General features: G+C 43.9%; 1 protein-coding gene across 1 annotated transcript in view; it reads right to left on the reverse strand.

Annotated features, from left to right (window-relative positions):
* Positions 1-7,022: 7,022 nt before the first annotated feature.
* The window catches only part of LOC310815398 (unconventional myosin-XVIIIa-like), a gene marked incomplete at both ends in the record, with an annotated part of 82,811 nt that continues 68,939 nt past the window's right edge, over positions 7,023-20,894 (reverse strand). The window contains 8 exons of the mRNA XM_083685145.1: positions 7,023-8,565; positions 9,859-9,981; positions 14,127-14,171; positions 15,037-15,176; positions 15,579-15,764; positions 16,496-16,633; positions 17,782-17,865; positions 18,887-19,003. Of these exons, the coding sequence (XP_083541271.1) occupies positions 7,023-8,565; positions 9,859-9,981; positions 14,127-14,171; positions 15,037-15,176; positions 15,579-15,764; positions 16,496-16,633; positions 17,782-17,865; positions 18,887-19,003 (2,376 nt within the window). The remainder of the gene's footprint in view (positions 8,566-9,858; positions 9,982-14,126; positions 14,172-15,036; positions 15,177-15,578; positions 15,765-16,495; positions 16,634-17,781; positions 17,866-18,886; positions 19,004-20,894) is intronic.

The following is a 20,894-nucleotide window of genomic DNA, read 5'->3' on the forward strand; positions in this document are numbered from 1 at the left end:
TTGGCGTGACACGAGGGTCAGAGGCAGGGGTCACTACTCAGCCAAAAAATAAGACAGCCTGTCACCAGGACGGTGAGAGGAGGGGTGCGGGGGGAGATGGGGGTCCAGGGGGATAGGAAACAGCAGCATTATTTGGAAGTGTAATGAGCTTGGTGGCACAGTTGCCGCGGGAACACTGAAGGCATCGGATGCTTTTACAGCATCTCCTTGTCACATCCTCCCCAGGGAGACACTTAGCCATAACCTTCCTCCCTCAGCTATCCCTCCTTTCTCTCTCTCTGGCAGGACGAGCCGCTGTAAGGACCATTTCCACCATTCTCATGAAAAGTAGATTGCTTCAAGTTGATTTAATTCAAAATGTTATAAGGTCACAGACAGTGATCTACCAGACTAAGGAGGGAGTTTCTCAGCAAAGACAAACTGGCCCTAGGAATGGAAATAGGATGCAGTGGAATCATTTATTTAAAAAATTATTTCGGAATGACACCTCAGAGTTCAGTTACAGCTGAAACAGATGGGGTCCTCCAGAGAGGAACCCCAAATAAAAAATGTCCACAAAATTGTCATTCCACTCTTTCTCACAATTGCTGAGCCGGCAATCCTGAACTGCCTCTAGCTGCCACTGTAGCTTGGAGGTGTGTCCTGCCCTGATGTGGGATGTCTGGTTGCCTGCTGCTTTTGGGAAGTGTCCCTTAGAACTCCCACTGAGCAGGAGGAAACAGAATCACTTACCAACGCTGGCACAGATGTGACCTTGCCTCGGGTCATTTCCTGCTAGCTGGCTGTTGGTGGGCAGTTAACTGTCGAACTGATGGGGGAGTCCCAGAGGAGGTACCGTAGTATGCGTTTGACCCATTAAGAGAGGACTCCACATGAAACTGACCTTACAACCTACAATGGCTAGTATCCAACCACAATGGCAATCAAAGTGCTTGTCCGTACTGTATGTGAGATAATTACAGCATACAGTGCACAACGTTGTGCCATATGGTTTTAGTTGCCATGTAGATGGGATGTGTGTGGGGCATATGTAAAGTCATTGATAGGGAAGACGCGTATGTGAGCAGGCGCCTGCTTGGTCATGGCTGTGGAGAGGCAGGGTGACGGTCGGAATAGTAGTCTCCTGATGAGAAATGTAATAAAGTGTATGTTATCCTATCAACCACTCCGTAAACAATAGTCACAATTATAACTATACTGTAGGAGCTTTACGCACTGCGGTTTCAGAGATGTGTTTGATTTGCAGTGGAGAAGGCTGCCATCTGCAATGGATTGAATCCCGGCTTGAAGGTGCACTACAAGCATGATGTTACTAACCAACCTTCCAGAAGTTGGTGTTTTTGAAATCGTAAATGTAGTCTTTGATACTGTATATAAATGTAATTACTTGCTAGATTTTTTCATAATTCATAATTCGACTTTGATCCAAATGAATCAATCATGATTCATCTTTAATGCACTTAACATTTTCTATCAGCAGATGGTGAGATGCAGATCAATCAAACAAAAATAACTGTATAACCACAACCTTTTTCACAACTTAGTTGTGAACGCGAAGTCTATCATTAATTAATTTCAAACATTCTTACAGAACAACATATTTAATGTGAGAGACTGATACACTTTTTAATGAATGCAAAAATAATAATGAAGCCAAATTAGTCATAAATAAAAGCTTGTTATATTGAGATGATTGCATGAATACTTTACATGTGATATCTAATCCAATGTGAGTGGCTTATCAATACAGTCCTTATTAACACATCTGAACGTGGGCCATCAATCTTAGCCATTTAGCTTCATGACACAGGAAGGATATTGACTGGTATGTGTGAGTTCTGTATAAGTAGGGTGTGCTAAAGAGCATCCAGTAATGTTATGACTAAATGTAGGCTTATAACATGGTACAATACCGATAATCAGACCAGTGCTGTCTAATTTAGCTAGCTAATGCTTCCGGCGTTATTTTGCTGGGAAAGTGTGTGTGTGTGTGTGTGTTCAGGGTATAAGCAAAAAAAGTGCAGCCTCCACATCATTACACAACTGTGTGTACTTTCCATTATATCCTTGGCCTTCATTCCCTCTCTAACATACCAGAAACAGACTGGAGAAACAGACAGAGGTAATAATAGTTCAACCGGCTCTGTTGTCTGGAATTGAAAGTGAAATGTACTAGTACACTCTGTACTTGGAAAAGCACAATCCTTCAAAATGTCATTTTAATATGGTAGTGTGCAACTCCTCCAAGGTCCTGGCATTACCTGAAATGATACCACGACAAATCACCTCATCTGACAGCCCTCTTTACTTTAATTTTTCTTTTTAATTAAATTAAAACAAAAGACAACAAGTCTCCCTTCTGGTTTGTCTTTCTTGCAACTTCATTAAAACAAGGATTAGGAATGCATACAAAATTTCCTTTCTTTCCTGGAAGAGACATTTCGAGACTCTTTCCGAGAAGACACATCTAATGACTATTTATGTGCACAGCAGGAGAGCAGGCAGAGTTAAATGAGGGATAAAATCCATGACACATTCCCTATCCAGAATCAAAATATGAGATTGAATATTGATTGCTTGATAGATAAGATCTAACTCCACCGTGTTGTCAATCCAACATCCTTCAAGAACATTCCATTATTTGTGTTTGTACCTAATCAGCAATTCTCAGAAACCAAAAATGAGATAACAGTATTATCTACTATAGCTCATCATATGTAACCCAGTGGCGCATAGACTTCACTCACAGAATAAGTGTTTTTGTCAAATGACGGTGCCTCCCGCGAGGTCTCTCAGATACAGTAGGTATTGTGTGCTGTGTATAAAAGATCAGGGTTAAAATGCAGGTATAATACATTATGATATGGACATAATGCAGTGCACACATGGTCTTCATTTGACATTATCCACCATTTTGAGTGATCAAAAAATACAACCTATTATGACTGTGGTAACAAATATATAATGCATTATACCTGTTGATGCAATAATGCTCAGCAGTAATCACAGCACTTTAATTAAGACATCTGCATCAGAGGGTGAAGGTGCAGTAATGTGATGGTGGGGTAACAGATCTGAAAAACAGTGTGACCAGTTTTTACACTGCAATTCCTATGTCTGCTATGCAGTAGTGATTCAGTTTCGCCCAAGGCTGAAAACAACCAATTGCCATGAAATCACAGAAGAAAGGAAACATTTATTTGAACACAAGACAAAGGCCAGATTCAATGGGAACTTGCATTGCTGTTGGGGAATGGCTTCAGAGTCTGGGTCAGGGACACTGTTGACATCTCTCAAAGCTGGTGAACACATCAGAGCAGAGCGCATCAGAGAAAAACAGAAATTCTTCCTTTTCTTTTTTTATCCATAGCATGCCCTCCAGAAATGTTAAGTGCAAGACCGCTTCTATTGTACAAATGTTAGTCTGAAAGGAGGGATGTGAACTCAGAGAGAGTCATTACACAACAGGCAATCATTCCACACAAAATAAAGCACAATAAAGAGCAGTCTGGAGCCTCTCTAAAACAATCACCATCATTTATTTACAATATATTAAACTGTAATGCAAAATTATTACTTATAACAAGTGGTAATTTGTTCAATAACGAAAATAAACATGAACTATTTTGAAAGCTAGCATGAATCATACAGATATTTATATATATATATATATATATGTATATATATATATAAATATTAATGTGTACAGTCAGCAATGTTATGTTCACTCATTTCTTTCTTTTGTTTTTTTTGTCTTGTATTTTGATGAGCCAAGTTTACCGAGAGGAATTGAGATCTTAAAACACTTGTAATATTCATTTTAAAACTCAATGTTGACTGCATAGAGAATAAGGTGAAGTGACACAGTAGACGTGTGCGTCTTTAAAAGCATGTATAATACACCACCAATCTCACCACACTTCTCCCTTCACAGAGTATCAACACAATCTGTTAAGCCCCAAAATGCCATGTGAAGATAATATGGACTTCGGCAGGCTTGCTCATTTCATTAACGCTAATTCATAAATACTAGAGAGACCGGGTTCAATGTAATTCTAAGCAACCATAAAATAATTATTTTTTATGTTCCTGCTTAAATCGCTCCACTGTTTAAAGGGTATCATTGGGTCAGGCCCGATTACTGATGAATCGTATATGAAAAAGGCATCAGAGACACTGAAAAGGAGTTCACAGTATCAGTTCTGAAACAGATATCATTATGTCCAGTTTGGAGAGTGATGCAACACATAAGAGACCTATAAACTGCTGGTTGAGGCCCAGTCCCCCATCTGTTATCTAGTCTAGTCAGTGAAAACAAATGAGTGTTAAGAAGATACAGAAACCACCAATTTCAAGTACATTCCCTTTGGAAAGCAAAGCTATGAAAATGAAAGAAAATGAAAGAAAACAAGAGAAAGCATAAGAACAACAACCACAAGGACAGAAAAAATAAACAATTGTCGAGCGAAAGACTCTTTACCCCAAAAGCATTGCGGAAAGTACTTAGTCTATTCAAGTTGAAATAAAAATGAGACAAGGCATTTCATGGGCTCCGCTCAAACCTCATGGAAATTCATTTTCTTGACGGCAGCACTCCCCAAACAAATTATTCTTCTCTTTCAAACATCAAAACAGAAGATGTTTTTTCTTCCCCTGTTAGGAAAAATGATTCCCTTGCGAAAAAAGAAAAAAAAAGAAGATGAGAAGATGAGAGAGCCTCTTCGGTGTGGCACGGCAGCCAAGATTCAGGCACAGCTGCAAGGACGCCAGCTGTAGAGGATCCTACTTAAATCAGTGGCACTTCTCCCAAAAAACTCTGGGCTTTTTACCAGGACTCAGCGTAAATAAGCAATAACACAGTGTACACACGACATACTTGCAGCAAAGGCTTTTTTGGTACTTCTTTTCTATATATTTTTTTTCGTTACTTCTGATGCAGCGATAAAACGGGAGGGAAGTTACAGTTCTTTGGCTCAGTTACAACCACAATGGAGGCTTGTAGAGAGAGAAGGAGAAAGAAAAGACAGAAAGAGAGAGAGAGAGAGAGGGAGAGGCGGCTTCAGCCAAGCATCTGTCTGCATGCAGCCATCAGAGACCGGTAATTATTAATAGAGATGCTGTTTAACTGGAGGGGTCAGTCCAGGATGGGGAGACAAGATTCACAGGTGACGGGTGAACTAGACAACAGGTTTGTTCAGGAGTGGAGTGTGTAGGAGAGCATCAGTGTTGTGCACGTACATGCACTATGGCACCCAGAACCCTTGGAGATCTCAGCGTTGCAAGCTCTGCAAGAGTATTTATAATAGTTATACTCCAGTAATATTATTGTCAATGCCGTGTTGTAGGGTTAGATGAACAGTAGAGCGGTTGTGTGTGTGTGTGTGTGTGTGTGTGTGTGTGCGTGTATACAGAGAGTCTGATCGTGCACCACTGGGGCCGTCTCCACATGCAAGGCTAATTGTGAATTGTGATGGTGGGACAGCACTGCAGTGCTGGCGTGTGTGTGTGTGTGTGTGTGTGTGTGTGTGTGTGTGTGTGTGTGTGTAAGACTATGCTGTGGTCTCAGTGGGCTTCTCCTCGTTGTCGCTGTCATTCAGGTAGCTGCCACGTGTGTATCGGGAGCGGTAGGACCCTCGGGACGCCCCCCCTTCTTCTTTTTCTTCTTCTTCCTCCTCTTCGTCAGATCTGTCGAAACAGAAGCGTCTTCGACTAGGAGGGCTGGAGGAGAAAGAGAGGAGCCTCCATTAGATTTAAAGATAAGCCCAGAGCATAGTTACACACAGCAGGATGTCTTCATGACCAAACACTGATATACAGTAATATACACCTCGAATGTTAGACAATGTCATGATTGTGTTTCAACCAAACATTTATACAAGCCCATGTATGATAAGATGCATTATACTGTTGTGTACCAGACAACATAAAACAAATCAACAAAAACATTATAAAGTGGTTATTCAGAGTATACACAAATGTAGTCACAAAAAAACGGGAATGCGATTAATAATGTTTCTGGTGTGTGGTTGAATAAACCTGCTATCTGCAGTGGCTTCCATTCCAAAAACAACAGTAGCAGCTCTTGATGTAAAATCCAAACAATTTACACAAAACAAAATGCTCTGGCTTCACAATGTGTTGGGTAAAGTACAGTGTCAGTTAAATCAAAACGACAGTGAAGCTTTTCTGTGATAAGATTAAGTTATCACAAACTCTGCCTTACAAACATATTCGTGAGCATAAATAAACAACTCACTCATTGGATATTCCACCTGCAACCTACCACAGGTCTGAACCTTATTTAACATTCAAGCTGCTTAAATAATGCAAACCTAGGGTTAATTACTGTCAATCGTGCATCTTAAATGACTTCGCTGGTTGTGTAAATCGATGCTCTTGGTCTCATTATGCCTGGAGTTAAGGGGCTGGAGGGGAAAATCTATGGTGGCCCTCTTAATTGACGACTCCTGTTATTTTCGCCTTTTCTGGGCTATAAATCACGCAGACGGAATTAGCGTGGCGCTACACCCACATGAGCTCAGCTTCATACCCCTGCTGCTAAGATAATCTGCATTGTAATAAAATTCACAACACGCCTAAGCCCTTCTCTCTCTGTGTGTCTTCCAGAAAGGTCTCAATGGAATTACGGTGGTGAAAAGCAATGTCACAATCATTGTCATTCAAGAGGAGACATAATCCAACCATGAATTAATAACCTTGATTACCAGCCTTCAGTGGGAAATTGAGAACATAATAGTTGTAAACCGAAAAGTATTGCTGTTGCTGTTGCTGATTTGAGTGGCATTCTACATCTCAAAGGTGACGCCATTCATAACAAAACCAACAAGCAGTGGGATTAGAGTGAGAAGCTATTTCTTTGTGTTAGATTGAAAGGGATTTCCTAAAACCTGAGATGGCGCTCAGGCAGAGGACTGGTTGCCTTCTCTCTGTGGTTAGCATCACACCATGCGTTCAGCACACTTTTAGACTAACTCCACACCAGGCAACACCTACTGCCAGCCTCAGTCACTGTCTGCCCTGTACAGGTACTTCATCATCAGGTTGTCCACTTTCTTCTTCCTCTTCTTCTCCTCCTTCTTAGTAGGGGGCTGTACCTCGGTGGACTGCCCAGCCTCCCTCTCCTCCTCCTCCTCCTCTGGGCTGGAAGCCCGGCGGCCAGGGCCTCTCTTGATGCTGTTGGCGCTTCGGTAGGAGATCGTGGAGGCGCCCGAGCTGGAGTCTGACTCAGAGTCGGACTCGGAATCCGAGGAGGACGAGGAAGAGGACTCATCCCTCTTTTTGGACTTCTTCTTTGACTTCTTGCCTTTCTTCCTGGAGCTGCTCCTCTTGCGGCGGTCATCGTCGGAGCTGTCTGATTCGGAGCTGTGGCTCTTCTTCTTTTTCTTGCCTTTCCCTTTCTTGCTGCTGCGACTTTGGCTGCGACTTTGGCTGCGACTGCGGCTGCTCATGCTGCTGGAGGGCCTCATGCAGTCAACTGCCGACGCAGAACGCCTCAGACTGCTGACGCGACCGCTATCCGCCTCCCTGACAGTTTGCACACTCTTCCTGTCATCGTCCTCTTCTCTTTTCCCTCCTGCCTCAGCCTCAGAGTCCTCCAGGCTGCTGCGCTTGAACTTGATGGGCTTGAAGCTCAGCACCTCGTTGATGGCCTTCTCCAGGTCTGGGTCCAGGTAGTTACGGTGGCTGACCGGCTTCACGTCCGAGGTGTCTGGGAGTGGGTCGTCGTCCCCGGTGGAAGAGCGGGCGCGGGGCGGGGGCATAGACAGGCTGCGGCCCGAAGAGGAGTGAGGGCTGTAAGCTGAGGACCTCTGGCTGAAGGCAATACTGCGCCCATCATCCATGTCATCAAACTCACTGAGGCGACAGCTGTGCGCCAGCGACATGCGGGAGTCTGCACGGCTTACGCTGCCAGGGCTGCGGCCTCCAGAGCGGCGGCTCAGGCAGGGGCTACTAGGACTGCGTGCGTATGACTCACCATGCCGCTCGTCCAGACGGGAGGTGCTACGGTAGCGCCCCAGAGGGCTAGATAGGCCCAAGCTCAGGGTGGATTTGGCATCATCGTCTGGTGTAAGGCCTCTGCGCGTTGACACTCTGCTGGGCGCCATGGAGGACACTGTAGACTCCTTGTCAAAGTCACCCCAGCGGCTCTCTAAACCCTTCCTGGCCCGGCTGGCGGCCTCAGAGTAGGCCTGGGAAATGACTGAACCACGGTCGTCCAGGTCCTCCCCAACCTGGGATTTCCTCCAGGAGCTAACTGTGGAGTAGGAGTCGTCCTGGGGGTCGGAGGTCTTAGGCTTGGCCTTGCGGAAGGAGGACAGGGGCTCCTGGGGGTCAGAGTGCTCCTGGAGGGAACTGAAGAGGGAGCTGTCGTCCCCCTTCCCCCCGATGGTGTCCTTGAGGTTGGAGCGCTTCCTGTAGCTGAGGGAACTCATCACTGACACAGGCCTACTCTGCTCTACCTCCTTCCCCTCTTTGTTCAACTCTTTCCATTCCTTACCCTCTTTCCACTCTTTACCTTCCTTTGCGTCTACGTTTACAGCAAATCTAGAGACAGAGAAGGGGATGAGCAAGGAAAGAAGGGAGGGAAAGTGGGAGAAGTGAACGACAGAAAAACATTGATGTGGATGGAGGGGATGGAGAAGGAGGAGGAAGAGAGAGATAATTAATGATGGATGAATTACAAACTTAAAATAAACAGGAATGAGATGAGAAAAGTTCAAAAGATTGAATTCAGTAGTCGGAAAATAAAGAACAGTAGATAGAACAATGATTAAAATGAATGTAGGAGTAAAGGGCAGTGCCTTTGGGACTCACAACTTAGTACAGACTACAGAACTGCCAAATGAAAATTATTTAATGAAAACTCAAGACAAAATGTGCAGCCATTTTCTAATAAATTCCTTTATGCAAAATTAAATTCTAAGCATCCTCTAATGAGTTCTATATTGAGCAACAGGAGTTTGGGGTATTGATTTGAATAACATTTTATGCCTGTGAATGTTACAGAGGGTTCCAGTCAATCATCTCATTGTGGCAAAATGTGTTGAGTGATTCAGCAGGATGGCTGGGTACACTTCCCCTGTGTATGTGTGTGTGTTTGTGTGTGTATACAGTACACACTGTCACAAGCTCGCGCGCACACACATACACATACACACACACACACACACACACACACGTGTGTGTGTGTGACAGTGTGTACTGTATACACACACAAACACACACACACCTGACTTCAAGGGAGAGTGCAGAGCTGAGCTCTCCTGGTAAAGTAAAAGGGTGTCTGTGGGGACATATAGTTAAGAGACTTTTAAAAACTGAAACTTTTCAAAGTTGAGAGCGGCTCAAGTGGGGGGAGAGTTAAATCTTCTGGTAAGGAGACAAATCTAGGGCAATCGAAGCTGTCAGTTGGCAGACAGATCCATTAATCTGGGGAGAGGGGGGTGGTGCAGGTAGGCTATGCCAGCTGGCCACCGGGAACGTCAATAAATCTGCCAGGGAGGCGGTTGGCTTTAAAACAGCCCCTGTCATCAAGGGAGTGACAATAAAGACAAAGAGGCTGCAGGATAAACTCCAGTAATAACACTGCACCTCAGTTCAACCAAGTGCTCCCATCCAACAGTTTGATCTCTACTGGGGCTGAGTGCATGGACTGAACCATGTAAAGCCCTGATAGGAGTGGATTCGATATTAAAACTAGTCATATAGCAGCTTGAAGAGCTTTGTCAGTACTGGAATAGAATGGATAGGTGTTGGGGTAAACCGGGGGTAAGAGGGGTCTGAGAAAAGGGGATAAGGGCAGGGTAAAGCGGGGTGCGGGGAGGCCACCATACTGACCTGGAGCTCTTGAGGCTGCCGTCGTCTGAGAGGTTTTTGGCGGAGCCCTTGTTTTTGGACAGCCAGGATTTGACCCCGTCTACACGGTCCTCCACCTCCGAGTCTGTGTCGGATTCACCCTCTCTGTGTAGAAGGAGACAACGTGTCAGTGTGTGGAGAGGATGGGGAACAGAAATAGATGGAGATAGTCAGAGGACAGGAGAGGTAGAAGGATGTGAGAGAGAGAAATAAAAAGATAGAATGAGGGACAGGGGGAGAGATATAGAGATAGATAGATAGAGATATAGAGATAGATAGATAGATATATCGATAAGAGAGAGACAGAGAGAGAGAGAGAGAGAGGAGGATTGTGGCTCTGAACTGTTAGTGAGGCAAAGAAGAAAGACCACGGCTTTGTTTGGAGAGAACAGTGTAGGCACATGCACTGGATCACAGAAGCCTGGGAAACACACATGGACACACACGGACACACACACGGACACACACATGGACACACGGACACACAGCCGCACTTGTTGTCACAGTTAGAGGAGTGTAATCGGTGTGCTCCCGTGGTTAGCTGACAGCGGGGTGCCGTCAGTGTGAGGCATCCAGAGAGGGCTCAGTTCCATTCACTCTGATCCAGAGCCACTCCAGAGTGAAGGCCAAGCTCTGGGAGACCAGAGTAGATACTCAGGGAGTGGGCACAAAATGGAGGGATTTCTACTTTCATCTCTCACTTATCTATTCTCCCCACACACACAACCCCCAAAATTGCTTTCAGCTCTTGACAAAATGATTCTGGTGCACAGCTTGGGTGCTGAGCTGTTCTCTCTAAATTATCATTGTGTGTCGACAGGCTACTGTGAAGCGTGAGGCGAAATGGAGGACTTGTCATGAAATTTGACACGGATGAAAAGAGCACAACACTCATTAAGTGTTGTCAGAGCCCAGTGCTCGTGTGGTGCTGCAAATTAAGCTGTTACAGTTTAATAACACAACCAAGTCACTGGGAGGAGGGGTGGGGAATCAAAACCACATCTGTTTCAAAACTCTCTTGTCTTTCTGTGGAGAAAGGAAATGAGCTCTCGTTTCGAGCACTTAATCTGCACAGGGGCCACCACCGCCACCACCACCACCACCACCACCACCACCACCACCACCACCACCACCACCACCACCACGTACAATTACAATCATCAAGAGGTAGAGACAAAAGCTCGCTTAGGATGCTACCAAACACTGGTGTGTCATGTAAAACACAAGTGCACACCCAGCTCTGTGTTCAATAACTGTGAGTGGTATTGAGGTGCTGAGTGGGAATCACTTTTGAACAGGCGTTGTGTGGGGATTAATGAAAGCAACTCTCTCTTAAGGCTGTAATTAACTTTCCTGGCCATGCCCGTCCTATTAGATGATCTGGGGACGCCTGTGTGAATTGTTATTGTGACAGTTTGAGCGAGCGCCCGTCTTTGGCTCAGCAGCCTTGTCAATAAGACGGAGTAAACAAAGAACGAAGGGCCCTGGGAGAGAAAACGCTAACGTTAGCTAGCCGCACAGACAATCCCTCGTCTGTTTGCTCATCTCCTCTCCACTGAGATAAAACCTTGGCTGGATTTGTGTGTTTGTTGGGCTTTGCCAGTCAACGCTTCCCCCCCCCTCCCCAGCCTCTTTAGATTAGACTTTTATCCTTTCACATATCTGGCGACACACTGGTTTGAATAACTATTCCAGCCGTAGATACACTAAGTGTTATTATTAAGGAATGAGAAAAGGAAAATTGCTTTAGTGAGCTTGTGTTTTTTTTCTTCTCTTCACATTGTTTCCAGTTTCCAGGGACAAATCACATTTAGTTTTCAATGTAATAAGAAAACTTGTAGTACAGTATGTCTAAACATCTCTAGAATAGAAAGTATTCATATTAAATGAAATAAATTAAATGAATGAAATCAAATTAAATGAAATAACTGATAAATTAGATCATTTGTTTTTCTGTTCTGTGAGGTTGATCTGGTTTGAGATTTTCCAGCAACTTGCATCTCTTTTCCCCTGATGAATTGCAGCTGAGGAGTTCACGTGTAAACTGAGAGGTGATCCATTCAAAGCACACAGAGGGCTCTCCTGGCCGGGCACAAAACAACAACGATGGGCATTTTGTAATCGAGCGCTTCACACATGGTGTCACACACAATTTATGTCCTTGACCGCCATACCATTAGTTAAGCTGAGACGAAGGCCCAGGGGAGGCAAACAAACACAGAGAGAGCAGAGAGAGACATTAATTGTCTGTGACAATCTGCCTCCATTGGTTGTACATCTCTGTTACACACTATTACATTCATCATTAGGTCCTATGGATCCTCCTGCTCTGCTCTGCTCCACAGTGTCCCTGGGTCTTACAGGAGGCTGTGTTCATACCCCGAGTAGTTGAGGTTTTATTACAGACTCAGCCTGGACAGAGGGTCCCTGTGGGCTTCGAACACAGCCAGCCAGGCATATGCTTCTGTTCAAACACCATTTACATACACAGGCTCAGAGAAAGGCTGTGATCTCCAATACCGCATCAAAAGGGAAGATTGCGTTTGTGATACAGGTTTAATTTTCGAACCGATGGAGGAATTACGGTTACGTTTTCAAAGAGAGGTCTCAGGCTTTGTTCCATCCTTTTGATTTAGCCTAAAATCACTTTTTGGAGATTAAGAGACAGACTGGAGTTCCTGTCTGAACAGCTTATCTCAAGAGCTGGAAATCATGTTTTGTATTATCTCCTTGATCAAGTCATGGCAAATGGTATACCATGGTATAGTCAACATGTGTTTCTACATATATATACATACATACATACATATATATATATATATAGTGGTAATGGAGCAGTTCGAACAGATTAAAAAAAATGTGCTCATTGCATATTTTAGGCTAACTATATACAACATGCTTATGATTCAGTAACATAAACCCTGAAAAGAGCTATAGTGGTCTCTCATCTAATTACCAGGTTAAAACATTAGCTCTTTCCAGCACTGTGTTGTCAGCTCTCATGTACCAGCGCTGTACTAGCCCACCATTAGCATTCACAACCCCTTCTACTCGTAACAAAAAGCAGCACTTTACAATACTGCTTAACAAGGTTTTAACAGCAGAAAACGCAAAGACTGCTGTAAGGGAACATTGACATGGGACTCGCATGGCCCAGAGCCAGAGGTTAACGCTGCGTGAGCCGCTTGCCAGACGAGCAGAGAGCTTTTTGTAGGACATTTGAGAGTTCTGCATTATTTAGTGAGTGCATGTGAAAGATTGATGAGGAACACACCCTCCCTCTCCCCGGGCGAGAGTAGTCACCGCAGAGCCACCGAGGTGAGCCAGTCACATGACTCACATCAACCCTGGAGCAGGGCTCTGAAATATTCAGTAAAGCAATGAGAGCAGGCGGGCACAAGGCACAGAATGCTGCACAGACACGGCACAGCGGTGTCCAACAGGGTCCCGGCGGGGCAGCAAACATAGGGAAAGAAAGGGAGGAAGGTTCTAAGAGGGAAGCGGAGGGGGGCAAACACTGAGCCCTGAGTGACGCCAGGGAGACCAGAGAGCACAACACTTACCCAGTGAGGGATCCTGACTACACCAGTTAAACATGATATGATACATTTGCTGTCCACGGTTAAAGGGTTAATGGGTGGATAACCACATGGATACTTGGGGGGGAGGGGTTGTGTCATGCTTGGTTTGGAGAAGCATGTTGTCAATGGCATTCGTGCAATTCAGCATGTGGTATCATGCAATGAAAAGTGGAGCAGATTAGGGAATGGAGGAATTGCTGAGCCCTGGACAAATGATGCAGTATCACCATGTTGGCTTGTTGTGTGTCACATATAACCCTTTGCAGAGACATATGGACTATGCCATAAGTCACTGACATAATACAACTGTATAAGATAATTAACTTTTAACTCATGAAGTAGCTCTTTTACCTGATATCTTAAAAACATGCTACAGGAGTTGTTCAAGCGTTTATCTTGCAAAAGTTTGTTGGCCATAAACTAAGCACTGTGCAGTGTAATGAGATAATGAATCGATTAACATTACATCATAAACCATACAGTCAACACTTAAGCCCAAATTTGATGTAAAGAATTTGTGACAAAAATCCTCTAGCATCTCTTTAATTATGAAAATGCTCCAACTTTGACCAACGAAATCTGCTGAATACTGCATCATTTTCAGTGAGGGGCAACAGCCAATACCAAAATGATGTAAAAAAATGTCAAACATGAGCTCCAGTTTCTCACGTTCTGTTCTTTCTTTTCTGATACTTTGTCACCATGTCTTGTAAACTGGTCGTGACGGGAGATGACAGACAGAGACAAGAAAATACAAACACAAAACAACACAAATAGAAAAGAAAAGTGAGATGGGGGGGGTATAATCTGAGGAAACCAAATGAACAAGAGATGAATAATAACGTAACGATATAACATTATGAACGTCATGGTGGGTGTTGGATGAGACCCCTAGTTTTGTTTAATAGGCATCTCTCTACAAGTGGGGCAGATTAGACTGCTGCATATTTTTAGGCCATTGAGTCAGTACACCACCTCATCCTGATCCCCATCCTGCCTACCATGTGGAGATGAAAGAAAACACTGTATCCTAAAAAAACCTGACTCACAGTGCTTTACTGCTGAGAGGCAGAGGAAAGAAAGCTCTCTCCCCGGGACTGCACTCCTAGACAAACAAACAAGCCTCAGCAGGAATCAGAGAGCGAGTAAATAAATAAGGAACTGAGGAGAAGAACTAGGTTTCAATGCCATGGCAGCACCATAGCTCTCATTGATGGGGAGAAGAAGAGAAACTTGGAATAAAAAAAAAAAAAGGCCTGAAAATTAAGCACAGCAGTTTTCCGGGCATAAATCTTTCACCATGTGTGAATAAGATATGACTGAGTCTAGGGAGAATTCTCTCTGATTGCCCTATCCAAAGCCTCTTTCAATGGAACATCCATCCTGACTGCATCATTCTCTCCCCCCCCCTCTTCCTATTCCCACTGTTGGGTTGATCTGCAGTTTAACTTTGCTAGCTGCTATCTATGCCGAGTGTGTGCTGACTGCTTGCTGCCATGAGAAGGGCAGGTTTTTCGATCAAGGTTGAACTGATCTATTTTATTCCAGTAAATATATATGTTTGGGCACTGAGAGATACCTGTTGATGAGGTCTTCGTTGTCATCACTCTCCATCTCATCCTCGATGGCTGCCTGAAGGTCGCCGATCCTTTTGAAGGCCAGCTTGAGGTCTGCCTGCAGGCTCTGATTGGCTGCCTCTAAGCTCTCAATATCCATTTCCTGTTTGAGAAAGATGAGACAATACGCTCAGACCCAAACAGTGAACACAGAGAACACATCTGTTGCCAGCCATTACGCTGTCCTGGCATGACGACCGAAGTCGACAATCAGGCGTCGTATGACTATATGATATGCCCAATCCAAGGAGTAGGATTAAAACTTAGATGTGCATTTACAGCACTGCTGTTGGCGCTGTTTAGGGTCCTGTCTGACAGACACAGTTGCACCTGTTTACCGCACTGAGCTTCTACTTCACTGCACTACACTCCAATCCATTACGCATAGAGAAGGCAGCGCATTGGAAAACCCAGACAGAAGTATGGCTATCCATAATAAGTCGAGCTAAATACAGATGGAATGGACTGGGACTATATCAAACTCATGGCTGACTGAATGTCTTACCAGCTCATGCTTCTTTCTGCTGGCCTCAGCCTCCTTCTTGGCCAGCTCTCCCATCTCCTCTTTGATGTCACGTATCTGTCTCTGGAGACGCTTGTTCTGCTCCTTCTCCCGGTTCTCATTGGTGCTGCGGTGGTCGCGTTCCTCCGTTAGCTTCTCCAGGTTCTCCTTTAAGCGGGCTACCAGGCTCTACGGAACCATAGAGAGGAATCAGGTGAGAACTACTAGCTTACACCTGGTACAGGTCGTCTAAGAGGTCATGGTGTAACTAGCTAGCATAACTGTATTCACAGTAGGGCAAAAGTATACGTCATGTGAGGAGGACTCTAAGCTGGCAACTTTAACCCACCCCCAAGCTGGATCATGGCTCCACACCAACGCCAACTGCAAACTTTGTTGAAGTATAACATAGCCCCAGTCCATATTTCACACTGTGAATGGGTGAGCTCTCTATCTCCTCAGACCTCTATTGATTGGGCTCCTCTACCTCCGGCTTTGATGAGATTTTGTTCTGTGAGATAATATTTAACCACGATTTAACGTCTAACAAAATACCAAAACGGGTACCAAAATGATACGGCCGAAACATGCTGTAACCCTTAACCCTTGAGTCAAAAATAAAAATGTAGGCAACTTAAGATAGATTCTCGGCACACAAAGTTGAAATGGTATGTTTCTCATAAAGCTGTAGGAGGAGTAGCAGGCGGAATAATAATAATAAGAAAATAAGTAATGCAAAGAACAGTAGTGTGTTGCTACGCAAGGACACTAATTATTCCTCTGGAAAAGTTAGATTGTTTTTTCCCTTAGAGATAGCTAATAGAGCCAACGGTCCTGGCAAAGCTTCAACCTGACACTAACTTCCAGGCATTTAACCTGCATCTTCTCAAACTTTCTCACTCACACACACACACACTAACCTCCAGGCGCTTGACCTGAGTCTTCTCAAACTCCAGCTTGGTCTCCATCTCGCGGATCTTGGCCTCCTGCCTACTGACCAAAGACTTCTCCACCATGGACGTCTCCTGGAACTCCAGCTGACTTTGCAAGCCTGAAAGCTGGAGACAGAGACACACACACAAACACACGATAGAGGTTTAGGACTACCAACAGAGAAGAAAAACACTTTGCAAGCCTTATGAATATATAAGGCCAGTCAGAATCTGCAGGGAAATGTACAGCGTTGGATGCAGTTTGTTCACGAGCAGAATTCTGTTTGATTTAGTAACATTGATTTATGTGGCAGAGGGAAATTAAACACAGACACTACAACCACAACCCCTTCAAGACAACCAAAACTGAATGTACTCAACCACAACTGATCTGAGGAGATGCTCTCAACTCCCTACAGCCTCAAGTTATTGATAGTCCTTAACACCACATACAGAAATGGTAACCCCACCAATCCAACCAGCCCACCAATGCTCATAGTCAGCAGACTTTAGCATAGTTCACATCAGGATAGGGCTTCAAAAAACAGACCTCATTACGAGGTACTTCATATCCATAATTCAAAGCATAGAGACATGGTTCAGAATTAATTCTTTCAAGAGTTGGACAGAGAAAGTCTTGCCTGAGAATAATGATTTCCTCAACATTGACTTCAGGACATGCGTGCGGCAGGGGCCTTGCTTTCAAAATGCCCTCCAGCCACACAACAGTATCTTGAAATGACGCAAGAAAATCTCAAATCTAAAGTTGTCTGGCCTTTAAAAGCTCCAAGGTACCTCCGGGGTTACAGAGGCAAAAGTGCAGGGTGCTTCCAAAAACATGACTACTCCCAGCAGTAATGAGCCAGTCGGCATCAGAAAAGTGGGATTTGGACATGCGCACGTGCACAACCCCGTGAGGTAACAGGGCATCCTCGTTTCTAGGCCAGGGTCTCTGATTGGTTATCGCCAGATCGGAACCCACGCAGCAAGTGTCACAGCAAGACATGCATCTCCCTGGTCTGGGGTCGGAGGGCAGACGACGGTGTGAGATTAAGGTACTACACGTTCCACACTCCTTGTGGATTGGCTTGGTGTTGATTACAGGTAGAGCCCCGACAGATATATCGGAGCACCGATACATTATTATCAGCCGATATTGGCCTTTTACAGAAATATCTGTAAGACTTTGAGCATCTTTTTGCCATTGTTTCTCTTCTGAATCCTGTGCTAAAAAAATTTATTCTGTGTCGAATCCAAAAACCTGGTATTGGTACCTTCTCCTGGACCTCCTGCTTCTCCTTCAGGGCCTCCTCCAGCTGGGCCTGCAGGTCACTGATCTGGGCCAGGTTCTGAGATGACTGTAAGGAACACAAAGAGAGAGAGGGCTCAGCAACTGCTTGGCTGCTCTTGAATATGATTTCATTGTAGCACACTGCTAAAAGTGGGTTGCCCTAGAAGAAGTTGAAATACAGTGCTCCGCTTTATAATGTCAAACACCCCAATTTCTGGTTTATGCATTACTGATGGACAAATGGATAACAAGGTATCTACAGCATCATATTTACTTTAAGTATAACAGTACATTAATATTAATGCATCACGTAGTAACATAAATAAGTAATAAATAAATATTGCATATTGACATATTTTAATCAACAACATAGTAATCCCCTGAGATACCACAGAACGAAAGGCTAGGATAAACAGTCATCGACAAACATGTTGATGAGATCTCTGCTGCTCAAAATTATAAATAAATCTCTCTGAGAGGAAACCATTTTTAAAATGGCAAGAGCACATAAATAAATCTAATGTGACCCATGTGAAAAATATTGAGCAGAGTGTTTTTTTCCACTCGATGAAGCGCCGTGCTCTGCAGGCCCAGGGGAATAGCTGTCTCTACGTAGACGGGATGTATTCATTTGGAGCCGGTGTAGGCAGATCACTCATAATTCCATCAGTGTCAGACAGAAACCGTTTTATACCACTTTCATTTCCCCTTGATAGCAATCTGCACACACAGATACATTAACACAAATGGAGAGTACTAAAATGCTGCCAAATATTTTTACATTTGAATATTGCAAAATTGCTGTGGAATAAGGAAAAACCATACCAGTTTTGATTGATATATTTGAACATAAGGGACAATGCTTGCACCTACCTCTTTTTATAGGACAGGATGATAGAATAATGCTTGTTTTCACTTTCTGCTTTTATTGATAGTCTACAGTACAGTGAATGCATCAATTTTAAGTACTGTATATATGGTCCCAGCAGGAATCAAACCCACACTCTTAGTGTTGCTAACTGTGTGTGTGTGTGTGTGTGTGTGTGTGTGTGTGTGTGTGTGTGTGTGTGTGTGTGTGTGTGCGTTACCTGGGAAACTGCTGACTTGTGCTTCTTCATCAGTTCGTTCATGTCCTCCTGATCCTCCTCCATACGAGACTGCAGGTCATTCTTCTCTCTCTGCAGCCTGCTCAACTGCTCCTCCAGCTGAGAGAGGGGGGGAGGGGGAGGAGAAAGAGAGAGATATGTAGGGGGGAGAGGGAGTTAGGGAGAGAGAGAGAGGGATGGGGTGGGGTGGGGGAGAGACAAACAAATGGCCTTTAATTTATTATATTATAACTAATATTATCAGTCAATTACTTGTGGTCTATAATATCCCTCCTTTACTCTATGGCCAAGTACAGTACAGTATCTCCAGTATGTTGTAATAGGAGAGAGACTTGTCACAAAACCATATTGTCCCCTCCACACAGCCTCTCCTCTGATATTACATTCGGGGCAAACAGGTTTGCACAAGGTCACAGCCATAATCGGGCCCACCAATTAGCATCTAATGCTAGCAGCGAGCACTGAGCACTGGTGTAGCTTACGTCTATGGGAAACACTGAGGCCTAATCCTCGTTCTGTAATGACTCGGACAATACAGGAGAGAGAAGGCTGGGGACGGGAGCTCTGTTAATAAATGATGAATAATGTGGATGAGAAATGGCTAATGAATCCATTAGTACATATCTGAGAGATGAGAGGACACGTGAGGCACTCTGACACTCTGGCATCCATCTTATTAACACAAAGTCCAAACAAAGAGACAGAGTGGATAATGAACCACGTCGGATGAAATTCCAAGTGAAAGAGTAAAGAGTAAAAGAGAAAGACATTTTTGTGGAATGGTTGTTATTTGGGTTATTTAAGACTAGGAAATTCCCCAATAAACCTTTGGGTAAATACTCAGAGGAGAGAGTGAGAAGAGTGAGGCCTATCCAACCATTTTAAAATGATCCTTTGGAACCATGTTTACAGTCAATGTAATACGCACGCACTGTAACACACCATAACAATCACTACATTGCAATTCTCCGCAGTTTGCTGAGGGGAACACTTGTCTACTCCCCTACAGGATGTGGATTTAAAACAGAAGATTAGTCATAGAATCCTATGCTTTGACATCATTGTGGGGTAGGAGGCATTTCAGGTCAAATGGGACACAGATCAATTAAAACTGCTAAAAGAGAGGTCACCGAAGTAAATGCTGCAATGAACCCTTAAAAAACAGTGGTGTGATTCTTCAGCAACGAAACATCCCTCAACTTCCCTTCCCTTCCCCCCTGTCATTCTGATCTTAAGCCAGGTATTCTCTTCAGTTGTATCTCTTCTCTTTGTCTATGAAAGAAAAGGACTTTCCCAATAATCCCTCGTCTTAGTGGCACAGAAAAGAGCAGATGCATGATAAAAAAAAACAAGCTGTCAGAGCACAGAGCAATCTTCTGGGGAGGCTGCAATTTTAGCGGGAGATAGCGCAGGGTAGAGTATTCTGGAGGGAAGTGTTATTTGCATGATTTTATCCATCTCCCGTCACAATGTTGGATGGTATGGGTTTGCATCAGAGATGTCATCAAACAAGCAACAGATATTCTTGTCATCATCAGCGCTCACAACCTTTCCACGTTACAATAAGGCATAATGTACACAGCATAAAGGCCACATTCAATAGCACACCTGGTTTCTGTCTCCAAAGGTGTTCACCAGAACACCAGGATTATGTTTTTGCTACTGTACTCGATGATGTCAACCTTCAATTGATACACAATTGGTTACTATTTATTGTATTGTATTAAAGCACTTTGAAAGAGATATTTTTAACTTGTCTTTGTTGTTACTGTTGTTAGTTTATCTGCAAAAATGTTTCTTGTGTTGGTGTAAAGAAATGCCTCGTAAATATTTCTCGTAAATATCAACCACACAATTGAGCTGTTTGCTCCTCAAATACTTCCAGGAACGGAAATAATCCGATGAAAAATAGTGAATAATATCTACAGTACATTACATTGATGACAGTACTGTGTGTGTGTGTGTGTGTGTGTGTGTGTGTGTGTGAGTG

The sequence above is a fragment of the Argentina silus genome (assembly GCF_951799395.1).
Source record: "Argentina silus genome assembly, chromosome: 14".
NCBI classification, from domain to species: Eukaryota; Metazoa; Chordata; class Actinopteri; order Argentiniformes; family Argentinidae; genus Argentina; species Argentina silus.